This window comes from Melanerpes formicivorus, unplaced genomic scaffold, assembly GCF_026170545.1.
Source record: "Melanerpes formicivorus ecotype bairdi unplaced genomic scaffold, bMelFor1.0.p_v2 SCAF_11, whole genome shotgun sequence".
NCBI lineage: Eukaryota > Metazoa > Chordata > Aves > Piciformes > Picidae > Melanerpes > Melanerpes formicivorus.
Window position 1 is genome coordinate 12,333,363 of NW_027142363.1, and position 25,666 is coordinate 12,359,028.

The 25,666-nt window shown below is 43.8% G+C and overlaps 2 protein-coding genes across 5 annotated transcripts in view; both read left to right on the forward strand.

Moving 5' to 3' along the window:
* The first annotated feature begins 929 nt into the window (after positions 1 to 929).
* MRPS6 (mitochondrial ribosomal protein S6) overlaps positions 930 to 25,666 on the forward strand; it is a 49,487-nt gene continuing 24,750 nt past the window's right edge. The window contains exon 1 of the mRNA XM_068144570.1: positions 930 to 1,276. Coding sequence (XP_068000671.1) covers positions 1,232 to 1,276 — 45 coding nt within the window. The 5' untranslated portion in view covers positions 930 to 1,231. The remainder of the gene's footprint in view (positions 1,277 to 25,666) is intronic.
* SLC5A3 (solute carrier family 5 member 3) lies at positions 1,189 to 24,586 on the forward strand. 4 transcript variants are annotated; one of them, XM_068144566.1, is made up of 5 exons: positions 1,189 to 1,276; positions 6,078 to 6,393; positions 10,638 to 10,919; positions 11,030 to 11,228; positions 15,315 to 23,991. In XM_068144566.1, the coding sequence occupies exon 5, from the start codon at positions 15,618 to 15,620 to the stop codon at positions 17,751 to 17,753; it is 2,136 nt and encodes a 711-aa protein (XP_068000667.1). In that variant the 5' UTR covers positions 1,189 to 1,276; positions 6,078 to 6,393; positions 10,638 to 10,919; positions 11,030 to 11,228; positions 15,315 to 15,617; the 3' UTR covers positions 17,754 to 23,991. The 4 variants fall into 4 exon arrangements, with proteins under 4 accessions (XP_068000667.1, XP_068000668.1, XP_068000670.1 ...); XM_068144567.1 differs by having other exon boundaries at positions 10,641 to 10,919; XM_068144568.1 differs by lacking the exon at positions 1,189 to 1,276 and adding an exon at positions 1,392 to 1,654 and having other exon boundaries at positions 15,315 to 24,586.

Genomic DNA, 25,666 nt, shown 5'->3' on the forward strand with positions numbered 1-25,666 from the left:
TCTCAAAGCGTGGAGGAACAAATTCTCTTGAGAGGAGCCTGATTATGCCACCAGGCTCTCCACTCTTTGATGGATACAAGTGGTTGTAAGCTTCTGGCACAGCCATGGCTAGACACCAATGTCACATGTGCTGCTGACAGAGGGTATCCTCTGCCACTGACCTTGATGGCTGTGTGCGAGTACCATGTGTATACAAAGCCCCACTGGTGAGGAAATGCTTACCCGCAATCTTCCTTGCTTGGAGCACTTAGGCATCAAGGCCAGCCATCTTCTAACCCTGCACTTTCACCTTAATCCTACAACCCCTCGGGTCCCTACACCTAGCCTGCTGTGGGTGGGTCACATCTACCTACACCTCCATCAAGGGGCCAAAAGCACAGAAGGGCCCTGAAACACTGGGACATGGAAGGTTGTGGAAGGTTCTGGAAGAGCTGAGGATGCCCCATACGGGAGGCCCCAGCCACGACAGCAGCCTTGCCTTGCTTTCTGTCAAAGTGGCTCTTCTGCCTCGGTGTGCCACCTTCTCTGGTGCCAGCCCTGCCAGGTGCGTGGGGACGACGGCAGCAGGCCCTCGGCCATGGCGGACGTGGGCAGCGAGCCAGGCGTAAAGGCCCCCGTGCCCCCGGCACTGTCCTTCCCCCCCCCCCCCCCCAATGTGCGGTCTCGGGTGCGTGCGTGCGCGGAGGGGGGGAGCGAGGGGGCGGACACAGTGGAAATTTCCACTCCCTGCAGCAGCCACAGCCGCCGCCGCTGCGGCGGGAAGGAGGAAGGCTGGCGCAGGCCCCGAGCCGCCGCAGGGGAGAGGTGGAGCCCGCGCCGAGGCCCGGCCCGGCCCGGCCCGCTCGGCTTGGTCCCCCTTCCCGGCGGCTGGTGTCCCCCCTCCCGCCGCCCCCCACCCCACTGCCCCCGGACCAGGACGGCAGGGTAGCCCGTGGGCTACCAGCAACGACCCCCTGGCGGGCGGGCGTGTGCGCGGCGAAGGCGGTGCTTGGCGCCGGCAAGGGGCGGCGCGGCGGAGCCTGCGCAGCTGCCGGCGCCCTTTAAGCCGTGCCGCCCGCCCGTGTGGCTGTGCAGCTTGGGAGCCGCGCGGGCAGGAGTCACCGCCAGCAGCGCCTGCCGTCGGGGACGCACTTTTCTCCTCCGGTCCCCCCATCTCCGGCATCACCACCTTCCCCTCCTCCCTCTCCTCCTCCGCTGCATCCCCGCTCCTCCCGCCACATACAGCTCTAAGATGCCTCGCTATGAACTGGCTTTGATCCTGAAAGCCATGCAGAGGGTGAGTGAGGGAGGGAAGGCGGGAGGGAGACAGGTGGCACTAGACATATTTCCCCCTTCCCCAGTCCTCGGCGTCCCTGCGTTGCCTCCTCTCGTAGCCGCCGCGTGCTGCTGTCCCTGCGGCAGCCGTCCCCGGGCGCTCGGTGAGGCGTGGGGCGGCCCGGCCGGCCCCTTTCCCTGGGGCGAGCCCTGCCCTCCCTACTTTCCCCTCCGCGCTCGGCAGCGGAGTTCCGCAGTGTGCTTCAGGCTCCTGTGTGTGTTTTCTGCCCTCTCCCCCCTTCCTCTTTCCTTGCACCCCCCTTGTTCCTTTGGCGAGTTTTCTTAGTTGTTCCCGGAGAGTCACAGTCCCCTTCTGTCCTCCCTCCCCTTTGGTCCACAGGTAAGCAGATCCCACATTTAGCGAAATAGATGCATTTCTTCGTCTTACCCTCTTCTGCGATTTGCTTGGTGTGAGTGAACTTAGTCCTTTCCTTCCCCCTATGGCATTGATGTTAGCACTTCCCCCTCTTCCTCTGCAGCACCAACGCTTTCCATTGCCGTGTGCTTTGCCCTCCCCCACCCCAGCACCTGCGGTGGTTTGCTTCTCTGGGTACCTTGCTAGGTCGCAAAAGCCCCACACTAGGTCCCCTCTCGCCTCTGGGAGTCCTTGCTGTGAACCTTGGTGGGGGAAAGGAAGGGCTCCCTCGGACAGGCTTCCCCTCGCGGGGTGTCAGCCCCGTGCCTGACCCGGCCCCCTTTGTGCCAGCGGCGTCCCATTCTCATTATTTTTTCCCCTGCTGTTGCAAACACCAGTTGAACTCTGGTGATAACGGCTCGCTGTATTGCCCACGGGAAACGTTGCCAGCCGTTAGCGCTGGATTTGCTGGCATGATGATAAGCCGTGGCGCGAGTGAGGTTATGATGCTCTTTCTGTTTTACAAGAGCCGCATCGGTGCGGGAGGTGCGTATTCTTATGTGTAAAAAAATAAATAGAAACATCCCTGATTAGATGAAAAATAATAGCTGATCCTAGTCCGTCTCTAGTACCTCCTGTAGTCTTTATCTGCTGCTTACCAGTTTCGTATGCAGTGCTGGTATTGGAATGTAGCAGCATTTCGGCTGAGCTGTAACCCTTCTGATCTGACCCAGCGTGGACCATGCTTGCTCTCACATTTGATCACTGTTTACATGAACATGTATCTTTGTCATACGATAGCGGGAAGCTAAAGAGCGCCACGGGTTTTTTTTTTCCCGGTAGTTACGGGAGCATGTCTTCATGTATTACATGTGCGACACATACTAGTACATTTCCATTCATTCTACATGTACCATCCACATGTCAGGGCTGCCCTTTTCTTTTCTTTTTTTTTCAAATGAACTTGCCGTAACTGCAGAAGCAGTAGTAGACTTCTCAGGTGAGTCCTCTAGTGGAGAAATGTAGCAACAGGGGGAAAAAAACCTGATGACATTGCTGCACCACCTCGCAGAGCAGCGGTTGGTCTGACAAAACACGTTGCTTTGGACTTAGGCTGTCAACATGTGGGGTTTAAAATTTATTAGTATGCTGTTTGGTTGTTCATTTGTGGGTTGTTTTTTTTTTTTGTTGTTGTTTGCTTTCCTCTGCAATCCTTCCCATCAGTGTATAAGCCATAGGTAAGGTTGATACATTTGGTATACATGCTGTTAATGTGAGAGATGCATTATGTCATGCAGATGCTATAAATACAGAGCAGGGCAGAAAGCATGACAGGTCTGACACGATACTGAGACATGAATAAACTAACTACTCTGTAAGGATGCCACGGAGTGCTGCCTAGTGGAAAGGATCTTTGGGATAAGCTTTTAGCTGTATGATGCTTCTAATGAGCATCGGTGCTTTCCAGATTTAGCATCTACATTCTTTTCCTCTCTGGAATTTGACTCTAGTATGTTCTTTCCTGATAGATGTATCTTAAGGTGCTTTTTAGTTCTGTGATTTTGGTAAAACACTTGTGTTTTGGTTCAGGTGTAGTGCTGGTTTTAACCTGCCACAGTTGTAACTGTAAAATTTAGTATGTCTATCTTTAGATGAGTTTATTTTTGGTGGTTGTTGCTGTTGACTGTACACCAGATCTAGGTACTTTTTTGTGTTCCATTATCTTACTACTGCAGCCTTTCTAGTGTAATAAAGACACTTGGTGGGGGGGGTGGTGAGGGGGGAAATTCCTGTGGTGGTTATATGCAACATGGTGTTGCTGAATCGTGGCAGAGGGGTTGCCCTAACGACCCCCATAGCAGTGCATAATCTCAATCATAATGCAAACTTAAAGTAGCCAAAACCTGGAGAATACAAAGCTAATGAAACAGTCTGAAATTACAGTGATCATTTAGTTGCTTCCTGTAGAAGCTGGAGATATCATATACAGTCCTGAATAAATTACAAGGCTGCTTTAACACTAGTGCTTCCAGATGAAGCTACCTGTGGGCAGGGATTCTCTGTCCTGCCATGTGTGGTGACTGTGTGCTCCAGTGCATATTTTGGTCTTAGGATTGAACAAGTGCTGATGCTTCTCTTGGTGTCTGTGGCATCCTTCCTCATCTTTGGCAGCTCCTCTGCCTTGCAGAAAAAAAACCTCACACCAACACTCCTGTCTGGCTTTCTTACGCTTTAGGGCTGTTGTTAGCTCCTGTGAGCTCTCTGGCAGCTTGAGTGCAAACCTCAGAGCTACAATATGGTAGGCTTCCATGACTGTCTTCAGAGTCAAATTTTGTAATTTTGTGGGGTTTCCCCCGCCCACAGTTGTTTTTAATAGTTACCTTGGCATTTTCATAGATCTAGGCAGAAGAAATCCCTCAAATTCACTTTTGTTGCTTTAAACTCTGTTGCTCTCCCTAGTACCATGTTCAAGTTTGGGGTCCTTCTTCATTCTTTTTGTGCATGTGGCTTCTGTTGTGAACCATGTAGTCTTGTGCAGCTGGGCTCCCCTACCTATCTAACTTCGATGTGGTTACAGTGTGAACATGACCCCTGAGTGCTGCCTGATGCTGCCATGTCCCCTTGCTTCTTTGCAGACTTTCTCGGAGTCTCTTCAGCTTTCTTTTTGCCTTCAAAATGTAACACCCAAGAGCTTGGCGTGGGGGGCACAAGGGTGAAAACTTTTCCACCAGTGCTCTGCGTATATATGTCACAAGAGCTTCTGACTTTGTTCTGAAGCCATAGCTGAGCAGCCATTCTGTGTCTTGTTTTCTAGGTAGTGGACAATCAGGTAGTTAACTTCCACTAGAAATACTGTATTTATAAATTGCCTGTGGATGGAATCCTTAATCAGAGGAGTGAGTCTTGGGGGGGAAAAAACTGATGAATCCTAAAAGCACTCCCAAAATAAAGTCATCTTAAAAAACCCCACCCTACTTCTCTGTGGTATCACTGTGTTTGAAGAGCAGCTGCAGTGGACAACTTGGATTACGTTACTCTGTGTATGCAAGTATATGGAGGACACACTTTAGAAGAAGGAAGACAAGGGGCCAATGAAGTGACTGCATCTTAGGGTGGAAATAATGAATCTTGTCCACATGTGTGGCTTTCTACACTCCCAAGTAACAAGTAGTGGAATGAGCTTGGTGAGTTTGATGCAGACTTGTTACCAGTAGCATACAGATGTGTGCAAACAGCACATTGACTACCCTCAAGAGCCTGCGTCAGAGACCACAGTTGTGGTGAAGGTAGAGGTGCAAAATGAAGACACAGCTGTTCATGCTCTAACCTTTACTATTTATAGCAAAATATGAATTTCTAGTTATTTCTAACTGTCTCCCAGGAGAGTCATCTGGCTGCTCAGCAGCAGGGGAGGGGGGTAATTATGGCAGCTCAGGACCTTCAGCAGGAAAGGGTAGTGAGCCGCTACTGGATTAGCAGGAGAGCTCTTCAGGGAGGTTTCCTCTTCCTACCCTTTTCGTCCTGCCGAAGCTCTCTTGAGAGCCCGGGGAAGGAAATTGGGGGGAAAGGGAACAACGGCTGGAAATGGCTTCCTATTGCTCTGATGCTATTTTTCAGACTGACCACAGGGCGGCAATGCGAGACACCGTCCAAGGATAATTGGCAGCCTGGGGAACCTAGGATAGACAGAGAAGGTGGCGGTATTCCCATGCTGTTCTCGCTGCCGCTCGACTCTTGCGAGCTGGGACGCTGGTCTTCAACAAATCAACTTTGTAAACGGAACTGAAGTAAATAGACAGTTTGAAAATACTTTATTAGAGTTTTTCACTAAAAATGAAGAAAAAGACTTTATCAGCAGCATACTCTTCTCCACTTCACATGTAACGAGGAGCAAATATATAATATGTCATAGTTGGAAACCTAATTAATAGTAGCAAATACCTAGACTTGGGGACCCATCCACCCACCTCTGTAATACTGCAGTGAGTCTGGGCTCTCAGTTTGACTGGCATGTTCACACCATGTAAGTTGTCTTCAGCATATGTTTGTTGCCTTTGGAGTGGGTTGCCATATTTCAGAAATTCCCCACCCTGCTGGGGACATTTTTAGGTATTTTAGGAAAGCCAAAGTAATGGGCAGTAGTGTTGCTTGACATCTTGGCTATTATACTCTAATTGCTGTGTAGGCAGTTGCAGTAATTGGGCTCTTGATTTCTTACTTGCTGGGAAGAAAGGGGGAAAGAATGAAGATGGCAGTAAGCAGGCAGATACTGGTTTTATTTTCTTTGTGTTCTGCTGAATCTACCTGTTCTTACAGTTGAATTGTTCATCTTCCCTGCACATTTTCCTACTTAGCAGGTTAAAATTACAGAAGAGTTTTCCTCTTACTTCCTTTCACTTTTTTGTAGGCTGAAACTGGCTGCTCTTCACAGTATTACGTCTAGCAGGGAAGGACCCTTGTGTCTGAGGTGGTGCTGGAATGAAACAGTTGGAACTAAAAGGCAAGAATGGAAAACCACAAGATCTAACATTGACTTTCCTGTAGGAGTCAGCTTTTTGGTTTTGTAAGAATAACTGGATTTTGAAGTGTGTGGTACAGACAGCATTTGAGAATGATGCCCTCTTGGCTGACATTTGCCACTTTTCAACCTGAAGACTTGAGAGTGGTCCTTTTCTGAGTTTTTGCCAAGTTGAGATATGTGCCTGGCTTGAGTGTGGGGCAAGGTAAGGAATTAATGTGTTTGGTTTTTTCCCCTTTTTTTTTAAAAATACAAAACTGTTTGAGCCTTGTTAAAACAGATAGTTGTTAGCTAGGTAAATCTGGACAACTTTCCCAAGTGAGTACTAAGATGATGACAAGAATAAGGGAGTTATAAACCAAGAGGCTTTCACAGGTTTCTGCAGTGTATCAAGTGATATGCTTGAGTGAGTATAGGTAATGGGATGCTCTGGTTAACTCTGTCACTCTTGTTCCCTGAGCTGCAAGCCTGAGCACTGAAGCAGATCTATGGGCAGGCTCTTGAGCCCATTCTGGGACTGGCAGAGTTCAGTGGGATTTGGCTAGCCCTTCTTCAGGAGTGGCAGCTTAGCCTTTAAGATGCACCTTCTCTTTGTCTCTGTTACCTGTTTAGTAATGTGCTCTTCTCTTTTGGCTGTGTATCTCTTCCTGTTTGTTCATTGCAGACTGTCTGCCCTTTAACTCCTGAAAAATAAGGGAGGAGAACCTGTTGTGAGAAGATAACATTTTCTCCTTTGTGAAAACCCTCAAAAGTGGTTCTTTTAAAGATGTCCATTATGGACATATAAGATGGTCAAGGGAGGTGATCCTCCCCCTCTGCTCTGGTGAGACCCCACCTGGAGTACTGCATCCAGTTCTGGAGTCCCTATTACAGGAAGGATCTGGAGGTGCTGGAGCATGTCCACAGAAGGGTCATGAAGATGAGCAGAGGGCTGGAGCACCACTCTTAAGAGGACAGACTGAGAGAGTTGGGGCTTCTCAGTCTTGAGAAGAGAAGGCTCTAAGGAGACCTTGTTGTGCCCTTCCAGTATCTTAAGGGAGCCTACAAGAAAGCTGGGGAGGGACTTTTCAGGGTGTCAGGTAGTGATAGGACTAGGGAGAATTGACAAAAAACTTGAAATGGGTAGATTCAGATTGGATGTTAGGAAGAAACTCTTAACCATGAGGGTGGTGAGACACTGGAACAGGTTGCCCAGGGAGGTGGTGGAAGCCTCATCCCTGGAGGTTTCTAAGGCCAGGCTGGATGTGGCTCTGAGCAGCCTGATCTAGTGTGAGGTTTCCATGCCCATGGCAGGGGGTTTGGAACTAGATGATCTTAGAGATCCCTTCCAAGCCTAAAAATTCTATGATTCTATCACTTAAAATAAGCTGTTAAATTACTTGAAGTATGAATGTGTGTATATGTTTGCTTTCTTCTAGTTTGTCATGTATACCATGTTTTGTAATGATGGAAGTTCTTGCTTTCTTTAGATATTCTTTCAGGAGCTGACTTCCCCTTCTCTCTTACACTAGAGCCATCGCACTGTCAATTTCCACCCAAAAATTACTTTGGTAGTTGTTGATTATCGATCAAGTAACTTATCTTGCCTTTTTTGGTCACATTCCTGCCAGAGCTGTTTGCTACTTTTTTTATTTTGAGCCACAGATACCCAGGTCTCTTCTGGGAGCATAAGAGTTGCTTATGTGGAAGCAGTTGCTTGCTACAGCTGCCTGTGCCAGCTCTGTGGTGCTTATCCGAGGACAGCAGAAACCACTGGGCACCATGTTCCCTTCAAAGCTGCCTGCTCAGTGGAGCAGCAGGAATATCTCTGGTGTGCATTCTGTAGAAGAGCTGATAAGAAGGTGAATGGGGTGGAAATAAAAGGGAAGGTAGGCAGGTGAAATATAGCTCATTATGTGGAATGGGAAAGATAGGGAAAGTAAGGTGAGATCTGTGCAAGTGAAGGCCAATGTGGGTACTGAAAATGAGGTACCAATAAAAGGCATTACCCCTAGTGAGTAGAGGGAAGGAAAAGTAGTAGATAGTATAAAGGAAGGATCATGAACCCTAGAAATATGATTATGAGGATGTTTCTTGTTTTGTTTTCATCTTGGTTTGTTCAGTTATCAGCCAGTCCTTGTGCTTCAGTTATGCAGATGTCTAAGGAGTAATAATTTAAAGCACAGGTCCATGTGGAACATGGATGCAGGAGGGGAATGTGTTCAGTGCAGTTGTTTGAAACTATTAGAAAAACAGATTAGTGTTTGCTAACTTTTAATGTAGGTAATTGCAAAGCTTGATGTAGAGTAGCCCTAGTTGTTTTATATCCAAGATTACTTAAAGCCTTGTTCTGGTGTCTTAAAATCCCCAAGGAGGATGAGAAATCTTGCAAGAGCACCCAGCAGGCTAGGAATCTTGGAGGGCCTCATACTTAAATTCTAGCACTATGTATGCCCCTGAAACTTGCCTTGTGTTTTAGTAAACCTTGTGATGCTTTGGTTTTGGAAAGATTGTGGGCACCCATAAATGGGAACTTGGGGAAGTCTTAAATAAGCTTAATGAGTCTGTTTTGGTGTGGTTTTGGTTGGGTTTTTTTTTCTCTTTTTTATATTCTCCTTAGAAATTCTAGGGATAATTTTCTCCTAGTATTTCACTCAGTTGCTTGTTAACTGACACTTCCACTGCTCCTTTCTCGCTCCTCAAGTGACTTCTGAAGTCTTTACAGTCCCAGTCAAAATCCTTTTCAAATCACAGAATGATCCTCTAGCCCAGCCCCCTTTCCAGAGCAGGATGGGGTGAACCAACACATCTTTCTAGGCTAGGAGGAGATACATCATTTATGGCTGAATGGTGATAACCACCAACTGGATCACATCACCTTACAGATAAAGAAAATGGTCATTTTCATTTGTGGTGGGGATTTTACGGCACTTTCTGATGGTGCGCTTCTAGTATGGTGAGAACATTAGTCCTTTACATCCAGCAACTAGACTGTGGTCTCAGGTCCTCTGCAGAAATCAAATACTTGGATGTTTATGCTTGTTTTACACATTATTTTGCTGTTGCTCTTAGAGACTAAGTCCTTTAAACTAATTCAGGTAAATAGTATTTGCCAGTGGCAGTAACAATATTTATGCTTCTGAAGTTTAGGTTGCCACAAGAAGGTGTTTGATTCTTTGGGCTCAGTATCCCTCTGCAGCTTCCAACTTGGTTTGTCAGCTGACATCTTGACATACTTACTTGGCAGGAAAAATGCTGCCTGATGCCAGAATCTTCTATTTTTTGCCATCCTTTGGTGGACAGACAACCTCCTGCCTCTATTAAAATAGCTTGCTTTCCCTGGTTTGCCCTCCTGTGCTCTTTACTTAGTTACTGTTGACTGTGTCTTCTCAGTACCCTCTTTCCTCTTCTGCTTCCAGTTCTTGTTGAACAAAGAGTATCATCTATCTGAAGCTGCAAAGATGAGCATGGGTGGCTTGCTGAGGGATGGAGCTGCTTATAGTGACAATCTTTGAGCATCTTGAGTTTCTGGTAGTTACCTGCTTGAGTTATGGCAGACACATGAGTAATTGTGTTTATTTGTGAGGGAAGAGTGGCCCAGTTGATCAGCAGTTGTACTTTCTGCTCTCTTCAGAGAGCCCAGGTAACATCTGACACCCCTGTAAACATAAGCCAGTTCTTTGGGCTGGCAAGGGGAAAAGGAAGTGCTTACATGCTTTTTTTTTTCAAATGAATAGTCAATAAGCTTAAGTTGATGGACTACTCTTAGGACCTGAGTGAGATGACTACAGCATGTCTAGATAGGTGTGGAGAAGGTAGTTTTTCTTCATGGTATGTCTTCATTTTAACAAATAGAAAGGACATTTCTATCTCCTTTCTTCTGTCCTGGCTTAACCTCCCCCTTTGCCTTTAGGTGTTGGGAGTTTTTGGAAGAGCAGTGGAAGCAAATAAATCCACTATTCCTGACAGAGTACTGGAGGGTAACTCATGGCAAAGGAAACTATTCAAATGTGAATGCCACAGGCGGTGGCATGAAGTGGCTTGCTGAGGCACTGCTAGTGATGTAGGTTTCAGAAAATAAGCCATCTTGCTTTGCAATTCACCAGTACTGTAGCTTCTGTTGTGTTTGCAGAGTACTGAGTGAGCACTGCCATGAAGCTACATTCTTTCTTCTGCCTCCTTCCTGCCACCCCCCACCTGCTTCCCCCTTCTTAATTTGTGATTTGGTGGGAGACCTAAAGAGGTGTATACACCTGGGACGGGGAGTGGAAGCCATCAGCTAAATTGATCTGCTGCTCTAGTGCTGCCAGTCACAGTGCCCTTCAGCTTCAGTCAGACTTAGAGTACTCCAGTTACTGTGTCTGTAATAGACCACAGTAGCACTACAATTCTGCCTGGCAAACATAGTGTAGTTCTGTCTTCTGCTGAACTGCATGCTGTGAGGTTACTTATTTCTCATGTCTCCTTCAGCAGTCCTTTAGAAAAGAATGGAGAAGAATGTATTGTGGAGCAAGCTTCTTTTTCTGATGCTGCAGTAAAATGAAGACCAGAGCTGGAGCAATTCCTGAAACCTCAGACCTTATGTGTCCAAAACAACTCCTTTGAGTGACTGACTTGAACCTTGCACCTCAAGTTGGACTTTTGTGGTAGTGATGATTTATTGAGTTGCCCCGCAGCACCCGTGTTCTCCAAGGCCAACAGAAGTGTTGATGCAGTACCACTTTGGGGCAGCAGAGCACGTGTGGCAAACAGGTTAGTCAGGTCACTGCTGATTCAGGTAACTCAAATGTGGTACTCTCCTACCCCAGCCTACTGAGCTACTGGGAATACCAGTCCAGCCCTTAACTTGAGTTATTTATTAGATGCTACAGGTCAACCTCTGCCTCCGAACATTCTTGCTTCCTACGGCATACCCAGTTTGTTTGAGGTGGGATTCCTGTCCGGCTCCTCTCACCCCAGCTCCTGATACACAAGGGAAAGTCCTGAAACTTCAGTCCTGGATGTTTTGGGCTCTGAGCAGCTAGCAAGGATAGCCCCTGCTTTCTCAAGGGCATGTACTACGTAAGGATAAGTTGATGTGTATCAGTTATTCCATGAAGAACATTTGTGCTCCTTTTTGTTCCTTGTGTGTTCTAGAGTGCTGTAATAAATGGAATGAAGCTTTTGCCTTTTTCCCCTTTTCTTCCTGAGATAATAGGCTACCTCAGACAACCTTGTATTTACTGTGGAGTAGTGGACAGGTAGGAATTAATTTGCATCAGTTTAGCAGGTGGCCTGCAGTGTGAGCAGGCCAGACAAAACATTTGAGGTTTTCAATGTCACCCAGGCCTGCTCGAGTTATGAGACTGACTTTGACCTTTTTTTTCCTCTAGGAGAGAGATCATTAGTGTTTACTGTGTAGGTGTTGAGCCTGGCAATCTGGGTGCATTTTTTCCATGCAAATGAGGTGTTCAGTAGGTAAAATGCTACTGGTGTGAGTTGACATACCTTTGCTTGAAGAAGGTGCAGAAGAAAAACATTGTATCTAAGACAGAACTCCAAAACTACTATGAAGTCTATGAATAAATTTAAATATGTACTTAATTTACTGAAAAATAGTAGTAGTGGATGCTCCTTTGTGATATGTGGATGTCTGCATCCTCATATTAACCCATAATGTGTTGGCCATTGGGACTGACTCTTTTAACTGTAAGAGACTTCCCCATTTGCTGAGAAGAGAAATAGACTGAGCAGAAAACAAATAGTTGCTTTAGGGCTGGAGCAGTTTGATTCTGGCATACTTTAAATCCCATCTTATTAGGAAAGCACTGTGGAGAAAGTTTTGCTTTAAAATAATCATATTGCTCAAAAAAAAAAAAATCCCACCCTAAATCTGCTTCACATTATCTAATATCTCTTCAGGGAGTTGTTTGAGACTTTCCCCCCCTCCCTGAAAGGACAGGCTGCCTGTTGGAGAGACATATGCATTGTTTCACCAAAGCTGCAGCACTCTGTCTTCAGACAAGAGGGAAGCACATTGTTTTGTGTCTTTGATATGATCCAGCCAGAAAACAGCCTTAGGGGACAGAAATTCACAGTCCTTGGCAGCAGCACTGTCTTTCTGTCCCCCCCCCGCCCCGAGTTAGTGCCACAATGTACGCTGTTCTAATAACTTGAGATTAAACTCGCACGGGGCGTCTCTAAAGTCCTTCTTAAGACTTGAGGTCACAACTTGCTGAAAGTTCAGAGGGATGAGTCTCATTTTTGTAATGAAAAAAGAGTTCCAGGGTTATTTTAGAATTAGGTCTAATAAGAAACTGGTACAAGAAGCTACTTTAGCACAGTATTTTAGTACCACTGTAGCAAAGTTTGTAGCAGTACTGAAAGCTTTTCACCTTCCTGCTCAAGCAAGCAGCAAAATTCAGATGTTGATTTCAAAGGTGACGATTCAGATCCCTGTAGACTTCAGATGCATGGTCTGGCAGTACCTTCTGGTGGAAAATGCTCAAGAAACTTCATGTATTGTTTATTTTGGTTAGGATGAGCCCATTGTAGCTTGGCAAGTATCCTAATTGAGAAATGTCACAATCTATCCAAGGGCAGCTGCGTCTCCTACTTGCACACTTTTCAGGGGGATTGAAGATGTTTGTAATAGTGATACTATGAGCTGGATCCCTCTTGTAGCTAATCAACTTTAACAGATATTTTTGTGATGGATGTGTATTACGCTCCAGTACAGTTTTGCAAGGTCATTGATTAACTTCCAGGGCAGATGGTAGCGAGTGAACTAAAGTTAAGGTCTGACTTTTTTTTCCCCCCCTTTTTTTAAGTCAGAGCAGGGCAGCAGAAGAGGGAAAAGGTTATTACTATTTCTTTAGCTTGCCTATTACTCTAATTTCCTCTATAGTAGTTCTTCTTTTCACTGTGTCTGAGTAAAATAATTTCATCCCTTTGCCTTAAAATATTTATGACTTTGGTATGAACATAGTGTAGCTGAATTTGAAGAGTTAGTTGGATGTAGCCAAAGGCACAACACTATTAAAACGTTACCCAGAAGTGCTTAAACCCAAGAACACTACATTATCCTTCTATCTGGTGGCGTCATACGATCTGAAAGGTTTATAATTTTGTGTTGGATTAAACTAATAGAGCATTTAACTGCTGCTGCATTTGTGGGTGGGGATGAATGTGAATTCTTCTGTGGAAGAATTTAAAATACATCTGTGGTTTGAGGCTTATGAGCATGATAAATTTAGCACACGACTGTAATAAGTCCGTTTTGTGCCATGCTTCCTTAGTCTCTCACTATTGGCTGTAACTCCAGCAGAATGAATGTCTGTACTCTCATGTGAGGTGATGGTGGGGAACCCATTTCATCTCTTGATTCTGAACTAATCCTGAGAAGCAGCCAGCCCATACAAATATCACGAGTGTGAACTTCCTTAAGGCTAAAGTTGTGGTTTGTAAACTATACATTTGGGTTAATGAGATGTGCACTGTTGCTGCTTTCAGTGATGCACAAAGTAAGCCAATGTGTGCATTTTCAACACTAACTGTAGTTTTTATTACTCAGTCTACCTGAGGACTTTTAAAGTTTGTATCTACTTATTTTTTTTAGCCAAACAAATGTGCTACCACCCAAATATTAGACTATATCATTTGGATGTGAATCATAGGTTATTACTGGACTGTGAGTTTCAGCATAGTGCCAAAGCACTTTTTGCAAGTAAGTGTGAGAGGCAGTGGCTGAAGCTGATGCTTGTAGGACTTAGAAGGCTGGTAGATCTTATGGTCAGAAAAAAAATCAGTGATTTTTTTGGTGTGCCTACGTTATCTTTACCAGTGGTTGGGAAAGAGGAATGGAGTCAGTCCCTGTGCCTTAGTCTTCTGTAGTAGTATTGAATACTGAAGATCTGTGTTCTGATCTTTAGACCATCTCTTTCCTTTGGCCTTCTCATTTTGCTATGTCCATTTGGCATAGGAAGTAGAAGAGTCTAATAGCCATCACTCTAAACCCTTAAAAAAGGCTGTGGGTAAATAACACCTCCCAAGGCATAAATAGGAGATAGCAGCATCCTGTTGTCATGGCAGAGGTAAGAAGCTATTGTGCAGCTTTTCAGTACCCCTTCCTTTCTCACCTGTCTGGTTGTCTGCCAGTGAGTCTCACTATTATCCATCTCCCTCTACTTTGATCAGTTCTACTCACCTAAATGAGCATCTGTCTCCTGACATGCTTTGGTAGAACTGGGCATGACTGGGGTCAGGAATAGTGACAGAGTATGCTCTTCATGCTTGAATGCAAATGGATGGTGCTGGGAACAGCACTTCGTGGCATCTTGGCAACTGTGACTGCTACCAAAATCCATCCAGTTCTCCCTCCTGTACTTTGAGTGCTCCCAAAAAATCCTGAAACTGGGGGGGTATTAAAAGTTACATGGGAAACAGAAATATTCTGATGCTGGATGTCAGGTGTAGTTCTGCTTTTGTCACTTGCTTGAGTGGGACTTTCTTCACTTAGATTACACAGAATATGTATGAAAAGCTTTCAGAGTAAAATGTAATCCTGTAATCATCTGTACCTCAGAAAGCTACAAGCTCATCTAAAACCTGCGGAATAACCTTGGTTCTCCATCTGATCCTAAATGTGTGTTTCCCAGCATTGTGACTTGACTTTGAGCACTAGCAGCCAGCTGGTGTCTCAAGCGCATGCATGTGATGCTAGGATCTATCAGGATTTGTGGGGTGCAGTGCTAGTGCAATACAGGAAATGACTAGCCAGGTTGATGCTGTTTTGTTTAGTTTTGTGCTTTTTTTCCCCTAAGATTCCTTGAAAGAGGAAGACCTGTTTAGTAGTTTGAGAAGCAGGCTTTTAAGTCTCTAAAGAAAAATAAAATCCCTTTCTTGCATAGTTCTGGTGGATTTGATACTTCAGAATTGCTGCGTCCCTTAAGGTACTTGTAAACATTAAAGTTGACTTGTAATAGGCATTGCTGTTTAGTTCTACAAATGTTATGTGTATTATGGATTGCATAAATGCACCAGGAGATGTAAGGGGGAAAAAAACTGTGGTGTTCAGTCATTGTTTTACTAGACTTCAAAATTTTTCTCATAACTTCATGAAATTCTTCTCTAATTCAATCTTTGTCTTTTGTCTTTGCTGCCTTGCAGGGTTGGTACAGTAGGCCTCACTAAACTTAGCTGCAACTAAGAATTTCTCCTACATCAACTGAGTTAAGGCTGATGCTCTTGTGGAATGTGGATTAAAAGTGCGTGCTAAGTTCCAAATTTCCATTTGAGAAGCGGAGAAAGTAAATGTACCACAACCACCAGCATCAGGACAGCAAACCCAAGGGACAAAGAATTTGATCCGCAGTGTTGATATATGTTAACTGGTTCACGTATTGCTTAAAAGACGGTTGCTGGGGGGCGAGAAGTGGACGTCAGCTGTGCGAAGTCATTTTGTTTGCAAAAATGAGGGCTTCTTTGGAAACGGCAGACATTGCCATTGTGGCACTGTACTTCGTGCTTGTAATGTGCATAGGTTTTTTTGCCATGTGGAAGTACAATCGGAGCACCGTCAGTGGCTACTTTTTGGCGGGGCGTTCTATGAACTGGGTAGCTATTGGTGCATCTTTATTTGTAAGCAATATTGGAAGTGAACATTTCATTGGGCTCGCAGGATCCGGAGCGGCGAGTGGATTTGCAGTAGGCGCGTGGGAATTCAACGCCTTAATGCTTTTGCAGCTTTTAGGATGGGTCTTCGTCCCAGTCTACATCCGGTCGGGAGTGTACACCATGCCTGAATACTTGTCCAAGCGTTTTGGAGGGCATAGAATTCAAATATATTTTGCAGCGTTGTCTCTAATTCTTTATATCTTCACCAAACTCTCAGTTGACTTGTATTCAGGGGCACTTTTTATTCAAGAATCGCTAGGTTGGAACCTCTATTTGTCAGTTATCCTCCTTATTGGAATGACTGCGCTCTTGACTGTGACTGGAGGTCTTGTGGCTGTCATCTACACAGACACCCTTCAAGCTCTGCTTATGATTATTGGTGCCCTCACACTTATGATCATAAGTATAATGGAGGTTGGTGGGTTTGAAGAAGTTAAAAGAAGGTACATGTTAGCATCACCAAATATTACATCTATCTTGTTAACCTACAACATTTCCAATACCAATTCCTGCAATGTTGACCCAAAGCCTGACGCTCTGAAAATGTTGCGTGAGCCAACAGATGAAGACATTCCCTGGCCTGGATTTCTGTTGGGACAGACCCCGGCTTCTGTCTGGTACTGGTGTGCCGATCAAGTTATAGTTCAGAGAGTTTTAGCTGCAAAAAACATTGCTCATGCCAAAGGATCCACTCTGATGGCAGGCTTCTTAAAGCTGCTGCCCATGTTTATTATAGTTGTCCCAGGGATGATTTCACGAATACTGTTTGCAGATGATATTGCCTGCATTAATCCAGAACACTGTTTCCAAGTCTGCGGGAGCAGAGCTGGATGCTCTAACATTGCCTACCCACGTTTGGTGATGAAACTTGTGCCAGTTGGTCTGCGGGGACTGATGATGGCTGTGATGATTGCTGCACTGATGAGTGACTTGGACTCGATATTCAACAGTGCCAGCACCATATTCACGCTTGATGTCTACAAGCTCATTCGAAAGAGTGCAACGTCTAGAGAACTGATGATTGTAGGAAGAGTCTTTGTTGCGTTCATGGTAGTCATAAGCATTGCCTGGGTCCCCATAATTGTAGAAATGCAAGGTGGTCAGATGTACCTTTATATTCAAGAGGTAGCAGACTACTTGACCCCACCGGTGGCAGCTCTCTTTCTTATGGGTATCTTTTGGAAGCGTTGCAACGAGCAGGGGGCTTTCTATGGTGGAATGGCTGGGTTTGTGCTTGGAGCAATACGGTTGGTACTGGCGTTTATCTATCGTGCTCCAGAGTGTAACCAGCCAGATACTAGGCCAAGCTTTATCAAAAATATCCATTACATGTATGTTGCAACGTCTCTCTTCTGGATCACTGGGATTGTGACCTTTGTAGTAAGCCTTCTCACTCCTCCACCTACAAAGGAGCAAGTTCGGACGACCACGTTCTGGGCCCTGAAAAACAGGCACGTAAAAGAGGATGCTACCACAGGGGAGCTGTACAAAGTACAAGAAAAGAGCATCCTCAAGTGCAATGAAAATGCAAACCATATCATGCCAAATGGCAAATCAGAAGAAAACATTAAAAACGTGAAGCCGGAGGATATCAATCTTCTGGGTACTTGCAGAGATGACAGCACCCCAGTGATGAGTCACTCTGAAGTTGAGACACCAGTTGATTGTTATTCGAATGGACAAGCAGCTTTGATGGGGGAGAAAAAGCGTGAGGAAGAGACTGATGATAGAGAGACACATTTGAAATTCATAGATTGGTTCTGTGGCTTTAAGAGTAAAACCATGAACAAGAGAGCTGTTCGGGAGGTCGAGGAAGAGACTGTTTGTTTACAAATGCTGGAAGAGACTCCAAAAGTTAAACTGTTACTAAATACTGGACTGGTCTGTGTCTGTTCACTTGGAATATTCATGTTTGTCTATTTCTCTTTGTGAGTGAATAGTGAACTTCTAAGGGTATGACTAAACATACAGAAGTTGATAAAGGTCTCTGGAGATTTCTTCATTTTGTTTTTCCTTTTCTAACAACATAACTGCAACCCAGGCATTGTTTACGCTATCATTGTAAGATCAACTCAACTTTAACCTGTTTAGAGACAATGTGAGATGTTGTCCTAGCTCTGCTCCATGTCAGGTGGTGTCTCTTTTGTTTCCCCCCCCACACACTTATTTTTTTGTTTTTCCATTTGTATTACTAACCTTTTATTTTCCCCGTGTATAAATATACCAAAGGCAGGCAGCTGGCTTTGTTTGAAGTCAAGCAGTTCTAGAGCTCAGTCAGCATTTAAGTGAAGATAATGAGTAATTATTTATTGATCTGTAAAATCTAAATGTGCAAAGCTCTGTTGAAAGGTTTTTAAAGGTAGGGTTGTGATGCACATCACCGTGTAGTCATTCTTTGTAACATAGCTGTACTACCTGGGCCAAATGAGCACCTTTTAATTTTGCTCACTCTTTTGGTTGGTTTTTTTCCTTTGCTTTTCTTAGTTGCTTCTCTTTCTTTTGGCAACAACGGGAACATATTTTATATTACCTTGTAGCACTTAAAACATTGATGGCTGTTAGCATTTCCCTCTCTCTTATGTTTTTTTTTTTCTCTGTGAGAAGATTTTTCCATTTTGATTTGTCTACTGTAAATTCCACTACTGAAAAGTTGCTATATGTGGAGGAAACAAAAGAACCAACAAACAAACACAAAAACACAAACAGGACCTACACACACAACCAAACAAACCAAAAAAGACCCCAAACAAAAGCTCCCACAGGACCAAACAACAAACCTGAAACAACTTTGAAAGTAACCAACTTGCACTGAAGGAGAGGGGGAAATGGGAAACCAAAAACTACTTTCACTATACTGTACAGTCCAAATAAATAGAAGCCTCTCTTTAGAGGAAAAAGAAATGTGAGACTCTACCTGTGTTCAGTTTGCTAAGCACAAAAACTACGACCCCTTTCCCTTCCTCTGCTCTTTATGTCCAAAAGGAAAGATGCTGCAGCCCTACCCTTGCTGCATACTGCATCTGTAAAGGGAGAAAAACAATGGGAAGACAAGAGGAAGGAGAAAGGGGGGAAAGAGGTGGAAATGGTCCTTGTTTTCCATAGCCCTTTTGCCTCGTGTCTTCTCCCACTTTCACCCTGCCAAACATTATTTTTTAAGGAACTCCTGAGGGATTCTGTGTCAGGAGATGAGGAGTGTGTGCTGTTGTAATCTGTGTTGGCAATTGAGGTCTGCCCTTAGGAGTCTTCAAAAAAAAAAGTGCATCTTTTCCCAGATGGTCTTGAGGTGCTGAGTTTCTTTTCTCCTGAAGGATGGATGCCTGAGGCAGTAAGGAACAGTTTTAAGGGTTTTCCTGGGTACTCTTGCCTTTACACTAAATCAAGCAAGGACCTGTTACTGGGTGTAGGGGCCAGGTGATATCATGTGGATAAATTTGTAGTGTTACATTCCCTTGCTCTCCAGGACAGAGTGGTCATATCCAGGCTTCCTGTGAAAATAATTCCTCTAGTTGTCTTTGCTCCTGAGCTCATCTTGGGACCTATTGGGGAGAGCATGAACTGGCTAGGCAGAAAACAATCTGAGGGACCATGCTGGCAGTTCAGCAGCATTAATTCAAGGGGCCAGTTTCCTTGGCTTAGAACCAAGTACAAGAACCAATCCCTATGGGGGAAGTAGTTCTGTAGAGATGACATAAGGGTTATATCCTGCCTTTGCAGGAGGAAGTGTATTTTCTAGTATGGTGGTACCATAAGCTGCAGTCTGTCCAAATAGCTTTTAGTAGTATGATATATAATACGTGTTTTCAGATCAAATTAACTTCCATTTGTATGGCATTTTTGTTTTGGTGGTGTTTTCAAGTCAGTTGAATCCCATTTGTTCTGAGACTTTAAACAGGCTGAGGTGCCCCACTTCTCTCCACTTTGTTTAGTTGTTGCGGTTGGAGAATAGACTGCTCTCAGCTGGAAAGAGTGATAAGGGTAGAAGTGATGCTGCAGTATCTGTAGAAGAGGCAAGTTACTGTACCTGAGTCTTGATGCAAACACCAGTGTGACAAGACACATTTTCTCATGGTTTATGTGGCTGCTTTATTCAGAAAAATATTTTGAATCCTTTTTAATGGCAAAATTGTAGTGTGTGAAACATTAATGGTATCTCAAGTTACTTCATTAGTGGGCTGAGTTGGGATGACAAAAGAGGAGGTAAAACAGTTAATTGTTTCTATGCAGGCAAAACTTTGCCTTAGCAGGATCGAAAATCACCGCTTGTGGAGGGTAACAATACATCTCCATCCAACAGTATCTTGAAAAGGCTGGGATCTGGCTCATATGCCTGATTTGGCACCAGGAAACACAAACTCGTGTCAGGCACTGTCCCTTAGTAACTTGGCATGTGTTTCTATGGGTGACTGGTAGTTGGATTTTCCAGACCAGTCATCCTTGCTCTCAGTGTTAACAAATGCATTGCCACCTAGCCTGTGAAGCCAGGTTAGCTCAGGGACCCTTTTATTTGGCAGCCATTGCTTCATCTGTGCTTGCTTTTTTCCTCAAGGTGCCTTACATGGTTACAAAGCTGAAGTATTGACACCTGAAGAGTGGTTTGCTTATAATGAACTTTTCCCAGCTTGTTTCTCCTCACCTCTTACCCTCCCAACTCAAAGAGTTAACACACACAATGCCCATGTCCTGTCCAGTACGACTACAGTCAGAGTTGTGGTGAAATTATCCTGTGACTGTGGTAGGGAGTCAAAATCCTTTGCAAATGTATGGTGCAGCCTTTGACTGTTGAATCTGAGATGCTCCATCTCCCAGTTAATGTATTCTCATTTTTGTTGAACTAACAAGTTGCTGCATTAATCGCAGTGGTACTTACTATCATGGTGTCATAGTATCAGTCAGGGTTGGAAGGGACCACAAGGATCATCTAGTTCCAACCCCCCTGCCATGGGCAGGGACACCCCACACTAGATCAGCCTGGCCAGAGCCTCATCCAGCCTGCTCTTAAACACCTCCAGGGACAGGGCCTCAACCACCTCCCTGGACAACCCATTCCAGGGCTTCACCACTCTCATGGTGAAGAACCTCCTCCTCACATCCAGCCTGAATCTCCCCACCTCCAGCTTCATTCCATTCCCCCTAGTCCTATCACTACCTGAGATCCTGAGCAGTCCCTCCCCAGCCCTCCTGTAGGCCCCCTTTCAGATACTGGAAGGCCACAATTAGGTGACCTCGGAGCCTTCTCTTCTCCAGACTGAACAGCCCCAACTCCTTCAGTCTGTCCTCATGGGAGTGGTGCTCCAGCCCTCTGATCATCCTCGTGGCCCTTAGCAGTCAGGATCTGAATAAAGGAATACTTTGCATCCCCTCATCTTTAGATCTCTCTGTTATTCTGAAGATGCTTTTAAGCAAATGACTTCTCCAGTGCTTTTTTTTCTCTTAAGTCATTTAAAACCCACATTTCTATGCTACTCTCTGCCTAATGCCAGCCTCTTTGGTTGCATTCTGTTTTCACGTCTTAGAGGTTATAGAACTTGCCTGATGTTCTTTGCTGCATATAACCACTTAATAAAAGGCCTTTATCAGGAAAAAAAAATAGTAGTATGCAGTTTCAAGTAACCTGTGTGTTGGTGAGCAAGTACTGTGGCCCTGTGTTGTGGACCTTCGTATAAGAAGTTGTCTGAGGATTTTGTTTTCTATTAATAGCGTAAACATGCCTTTGCTAATCTTCTGGTCATGATCTACATGGAAGAGGAGGTGTTAACCCAGGTTAATAAGTTTTGGTTTAAACACCAGCTTTTTTTGGTCTGGTAAAACCACAGCACGTCTCACGTGATGGACGGTCAGTTCCATTGATTTTAACGCCTGGCCTCCTCCACCACCTCAGTGGGACCGGCTAGTCATGCAGGGATAGATCCAGGACACGTGCTTCTGTCTTGGAGTGATTGGTTTATTTATTGCCTTGAGCTTAGAATGACCCTCTTGAAAAACTGATTTTGGAATGACATGGGTTTTTTTTTGTTGTTGCTATTTTCCCTTAACTTATTTTTCTCTTTAAGATATATGATTTTTTTTTGTTCTCCTAGAAATTTGTTAGAAACCTTTAATTTAAAATTAAAACAAGAAAAGGAAGAGGCTTCTTGAGTGCTTAGTAGCACATTCTGGGAGATTATTGTTATTTAAGTTGTTTTTTTTCCTGGCTGGTTTCATGCTGTTTTCTGCCAAAGGTTAGAGAAGTTTTTGTTATTTTTGTAATGTTTCCCATTAGCTTGTACCGATACCTGAAAGGAAATGGTGAGAGGTTGTAAGATATTAAAATGGCCTTCAGCATACCACTTGTGTATCTTCTACTGCTCCACTTCTGTGTTCCCCTTTCCACCCTTACCCCAAAAGGGCCAGCATGAGACTTCTGATGTAAGTCACGGGAGTGCTGTAACTGAGTAACGAAAAGGATTTCCCCCAAAGTTACAGTGCGGCGGGCAGAGCCGTCGAAGGATCTCTGTGTGAGCGCTTAAAGCAGGAGATGCTTCTGACTTTAAAACATACAGCTTTATTTTTTATATATATTTTTTTAAATCCTAAGATAAAGGAGATGCTGGGAGATGCTCCCTTTCAGAGAACAGGACACGTGGAAGAAGTTGGAGTTTCTAAGCTCTAGCTTGCTCGAGGAAATCTTTGGATTTAGCATGTATAGCCAAGCAAAACTACTCACCTGTTAATTTGGTATTCTGTATGTTCTGTGCCCTTAAATGTAGTTGTTTTGAAAATAAAACTAACCTTGTCACGTGATGTTGAGGAAGCAGACTTGTGTGCAATGTTTTAATTTGTTTGGTTTTTTGTTTTGTTCTTTTTTTTCTTAAAAAGAAAATGTTTGTATATAATTAAATGGTTTAATGTGCTTTAATTGGCCTAAGGTAAAGAGTAGTCCTAGAATGTAAACATATATAATTAGGATTTCTGATTTCACTGTGAGATCTCTGAACTCTCTTGTTTTGCAAAGTGGTTTGTTTTGTTTACAAAACACTTTTTCTTTTCCTATTTTTATGGTGTTGGTTTAAAGGCATTTGCTTCACTTCTGATACTGAATTCATGGTATAGTGACATCTGGTGACAGCATTATCAGTTTCACTGTGTAAAGTCAGACACTTTGAGCAAAAAAATGGTAATGATATGACAATTCTCTGTGTCTATGAATACACGTTTTTAAATGAGGTGGTTATAAAAATAGTTGCTGTGCAAAATGTTAGTAGTCTTCTTCAAGAAGAAAGCAAATTTTCTAATCTCACTAGAGCAGTCTCTTCATTCATCCACTTATTTTTAAAGCACAGTGTCAAAGTGATGCTGCTTTACCTTGTATCTCTGATAGAATGGGTTTTGTTTTTTTAGGTATCTGTGAAGTATTTTGGGGTTTTGTTGCTGTTGTATTTTTCTGCAGTTTTTATATGAACTACCAGTTAATGAACTGCCTTGTTTTATTTTCTTTTAACTATTAAACTAAAATACATTTCAGACCAAAACCAAATTATATCATATAGCATTTGAAACTTGCCTTTTTTTCTTGTCCCTTGTTCTTCTTTTCTTTCTCTCTTCTGTTCTTTTCTTTTCCTTTTTTAATAAGCCAAATGGGCATGTAGATAAGATCACTATAATGGATCCAGGTCTCTTTTGGTAAAGTGTTATTTAAAGGTCTGTTAAGATCTTATAAGACAATATACTGAAAAAAAAAATAAAATATTGTAGTAGGAATATAGATTTAGAAGTGTTAATGAGATTAATACAGCTTAATTATATTGTAAGTTGCTACTGTCCTTAATGACAAGCTTTTTTTGTCATAGAAACGATGTATGATAAATTAATTTTGGTCTAGTGTATAGAATTATCATATTGCTATAAATCTTTGAAGTAAATCTGATGCAAAATTTTCATAGTTAGCATTGCTGGCCCTGTGTATACTGTTCTTTGTATACTGTATGCATATTATTTCGCCTACTGCATTGGTCTTCAAACTAAAACTCTTATTAGAGAGTATTTGGATACTTCAGACTGTGTTTCTTGCAGTTTACATTCCTTTACCATGGCATTTTTGTCCTGTCTCAAAGTATTGTATGGAAATGTTTAAAACTTCTGTACAAAGTTTCAATAAAAATAGAGAAAAAAAGAAAAAGCAGTAACAGAATAGATATTTGTGAAGCTGTTTTGGAGAACTTGTCCATAATTGTCATATATATTCTTACTTACAGTAAGCCTTGCATCCCTATATATAAATATACTTCCCTTTTCCCCTGTTATTAAAAGGCAGACCTCTTGAAGCAGTGACTGGGCATTCAGGTAGTCAAAAACCAAACCAAACCAAAAAACCACTACAACAAACCAAACAATAAAAACCACAAAGCCAAACAAAACCCACAACCTCCCTTCAAACAACCCAACACCAACCCCCCAAACCAACAAACACCCCCCCCGCCCAAATCTGAACCCCAGCATCCAAAACCTCAACAACCTACAAGAAAACCTTAAGGATCAAAAATATTGGTGCACAGTTTGGCTGCAAAACTTTCAGGCCAACTCAGAGCATAGGGAGATGATGGGGCTGGGGTAGGCTGGGTTGGACTGATCATTGTATGACCTTAAGCTCAGGATGCTGGCAGGACAAGAATAGCCACCTGAAGCACCCTGCAGAGCAGCAGCTTGCATGCAAAACAAAGTATGGATGAAGCCTCATTTAACAGAGCAGCCTTCTTTAACCCACCACGTTCAAAACTGTTACTTCCCCCTTCTCCCCACCCTGCTTCTTTAAGTGCCCTGTTCATTGTGCCTCCTCCTTTGAGTGTCCAGTTCTTGATAGGCACCCTCTTCATTCTGGAATATCCCTAAATACCTCCAGTTGTACTTCGCCATTTCTCCAGAACTGCCCAAGCCTGGATGCCTCAGTGTCTGCCTTGTATTTATTTTTTAGTGTGATTGAGAAATCAAATGAGTCCTGATGCCTAAGTCCTCCAAAGAGTCTGTGCCAGCAGTCACATTCTGAGAGTGATGTGTACAATGCTCCTGCCTTGTAGGGAATGGTTAGAACTTACAGTCGTCAGTACTTAAATAGGTAACTTTGAAGAGGGAAAGATACCTCTTCAACTTTTGTTTGAACAAAGGATTAAAATGTTAACACAATTCTAATAGGGGAGACCAAGCACATCTCACTTTCTTCTTTCCCTAGTCCCTGTCCCCCATAAGCACATGTTTGAACTGGTAGCCATGGAAAGCGTGGTGTACAGCGTGACTTCTTTATTGTCCAGTGATGCTGGTTCAGCAAGGAAGGGAGGCAGGCCTGTGGGTTTGGGATTGAGATGTTTAGTGATGGGTTGTTGGCAAAAGCTGAGATGAGGATGCTATAAACTGAGATTTTTCAGCTGCAGTGGGAAAGCTGGAAATTATTCTTGATATTTTCTCACTGCTGCATTGTAAAAGAAAAGTATGTTCTTTGTTACTGTCTGTTCCAGGAATGGGTAAAAAAAGTATTTTTTGAGTGGGAATTTTGGATGGAAAAACAAGCAGAATTTTCTGCCTCCAGGCACAATCTCAAGCTATGCCAGGGGATGTTTAGGCATGAGATGAGGAGAAAGTTCTTCATGGAGAGAATCATTCACCATTGGGATGTGCTGCCCAGGGAGGTGGTGGAGTTGCCATCCCTGGAGGCATTCAAGAGGAGATTGGACGTGGCACTTGGTGCCATGGTCTAGTCATGGGGCCTGTGTTTATAGGTTGGATTCGATGATCCTCGAGGTCTCTTCCAACCTTAGTTATACTGTGATACTGTGAGAGTTCTTCACGGAGAGAGTCATTCGCCATTGGAATGGGCT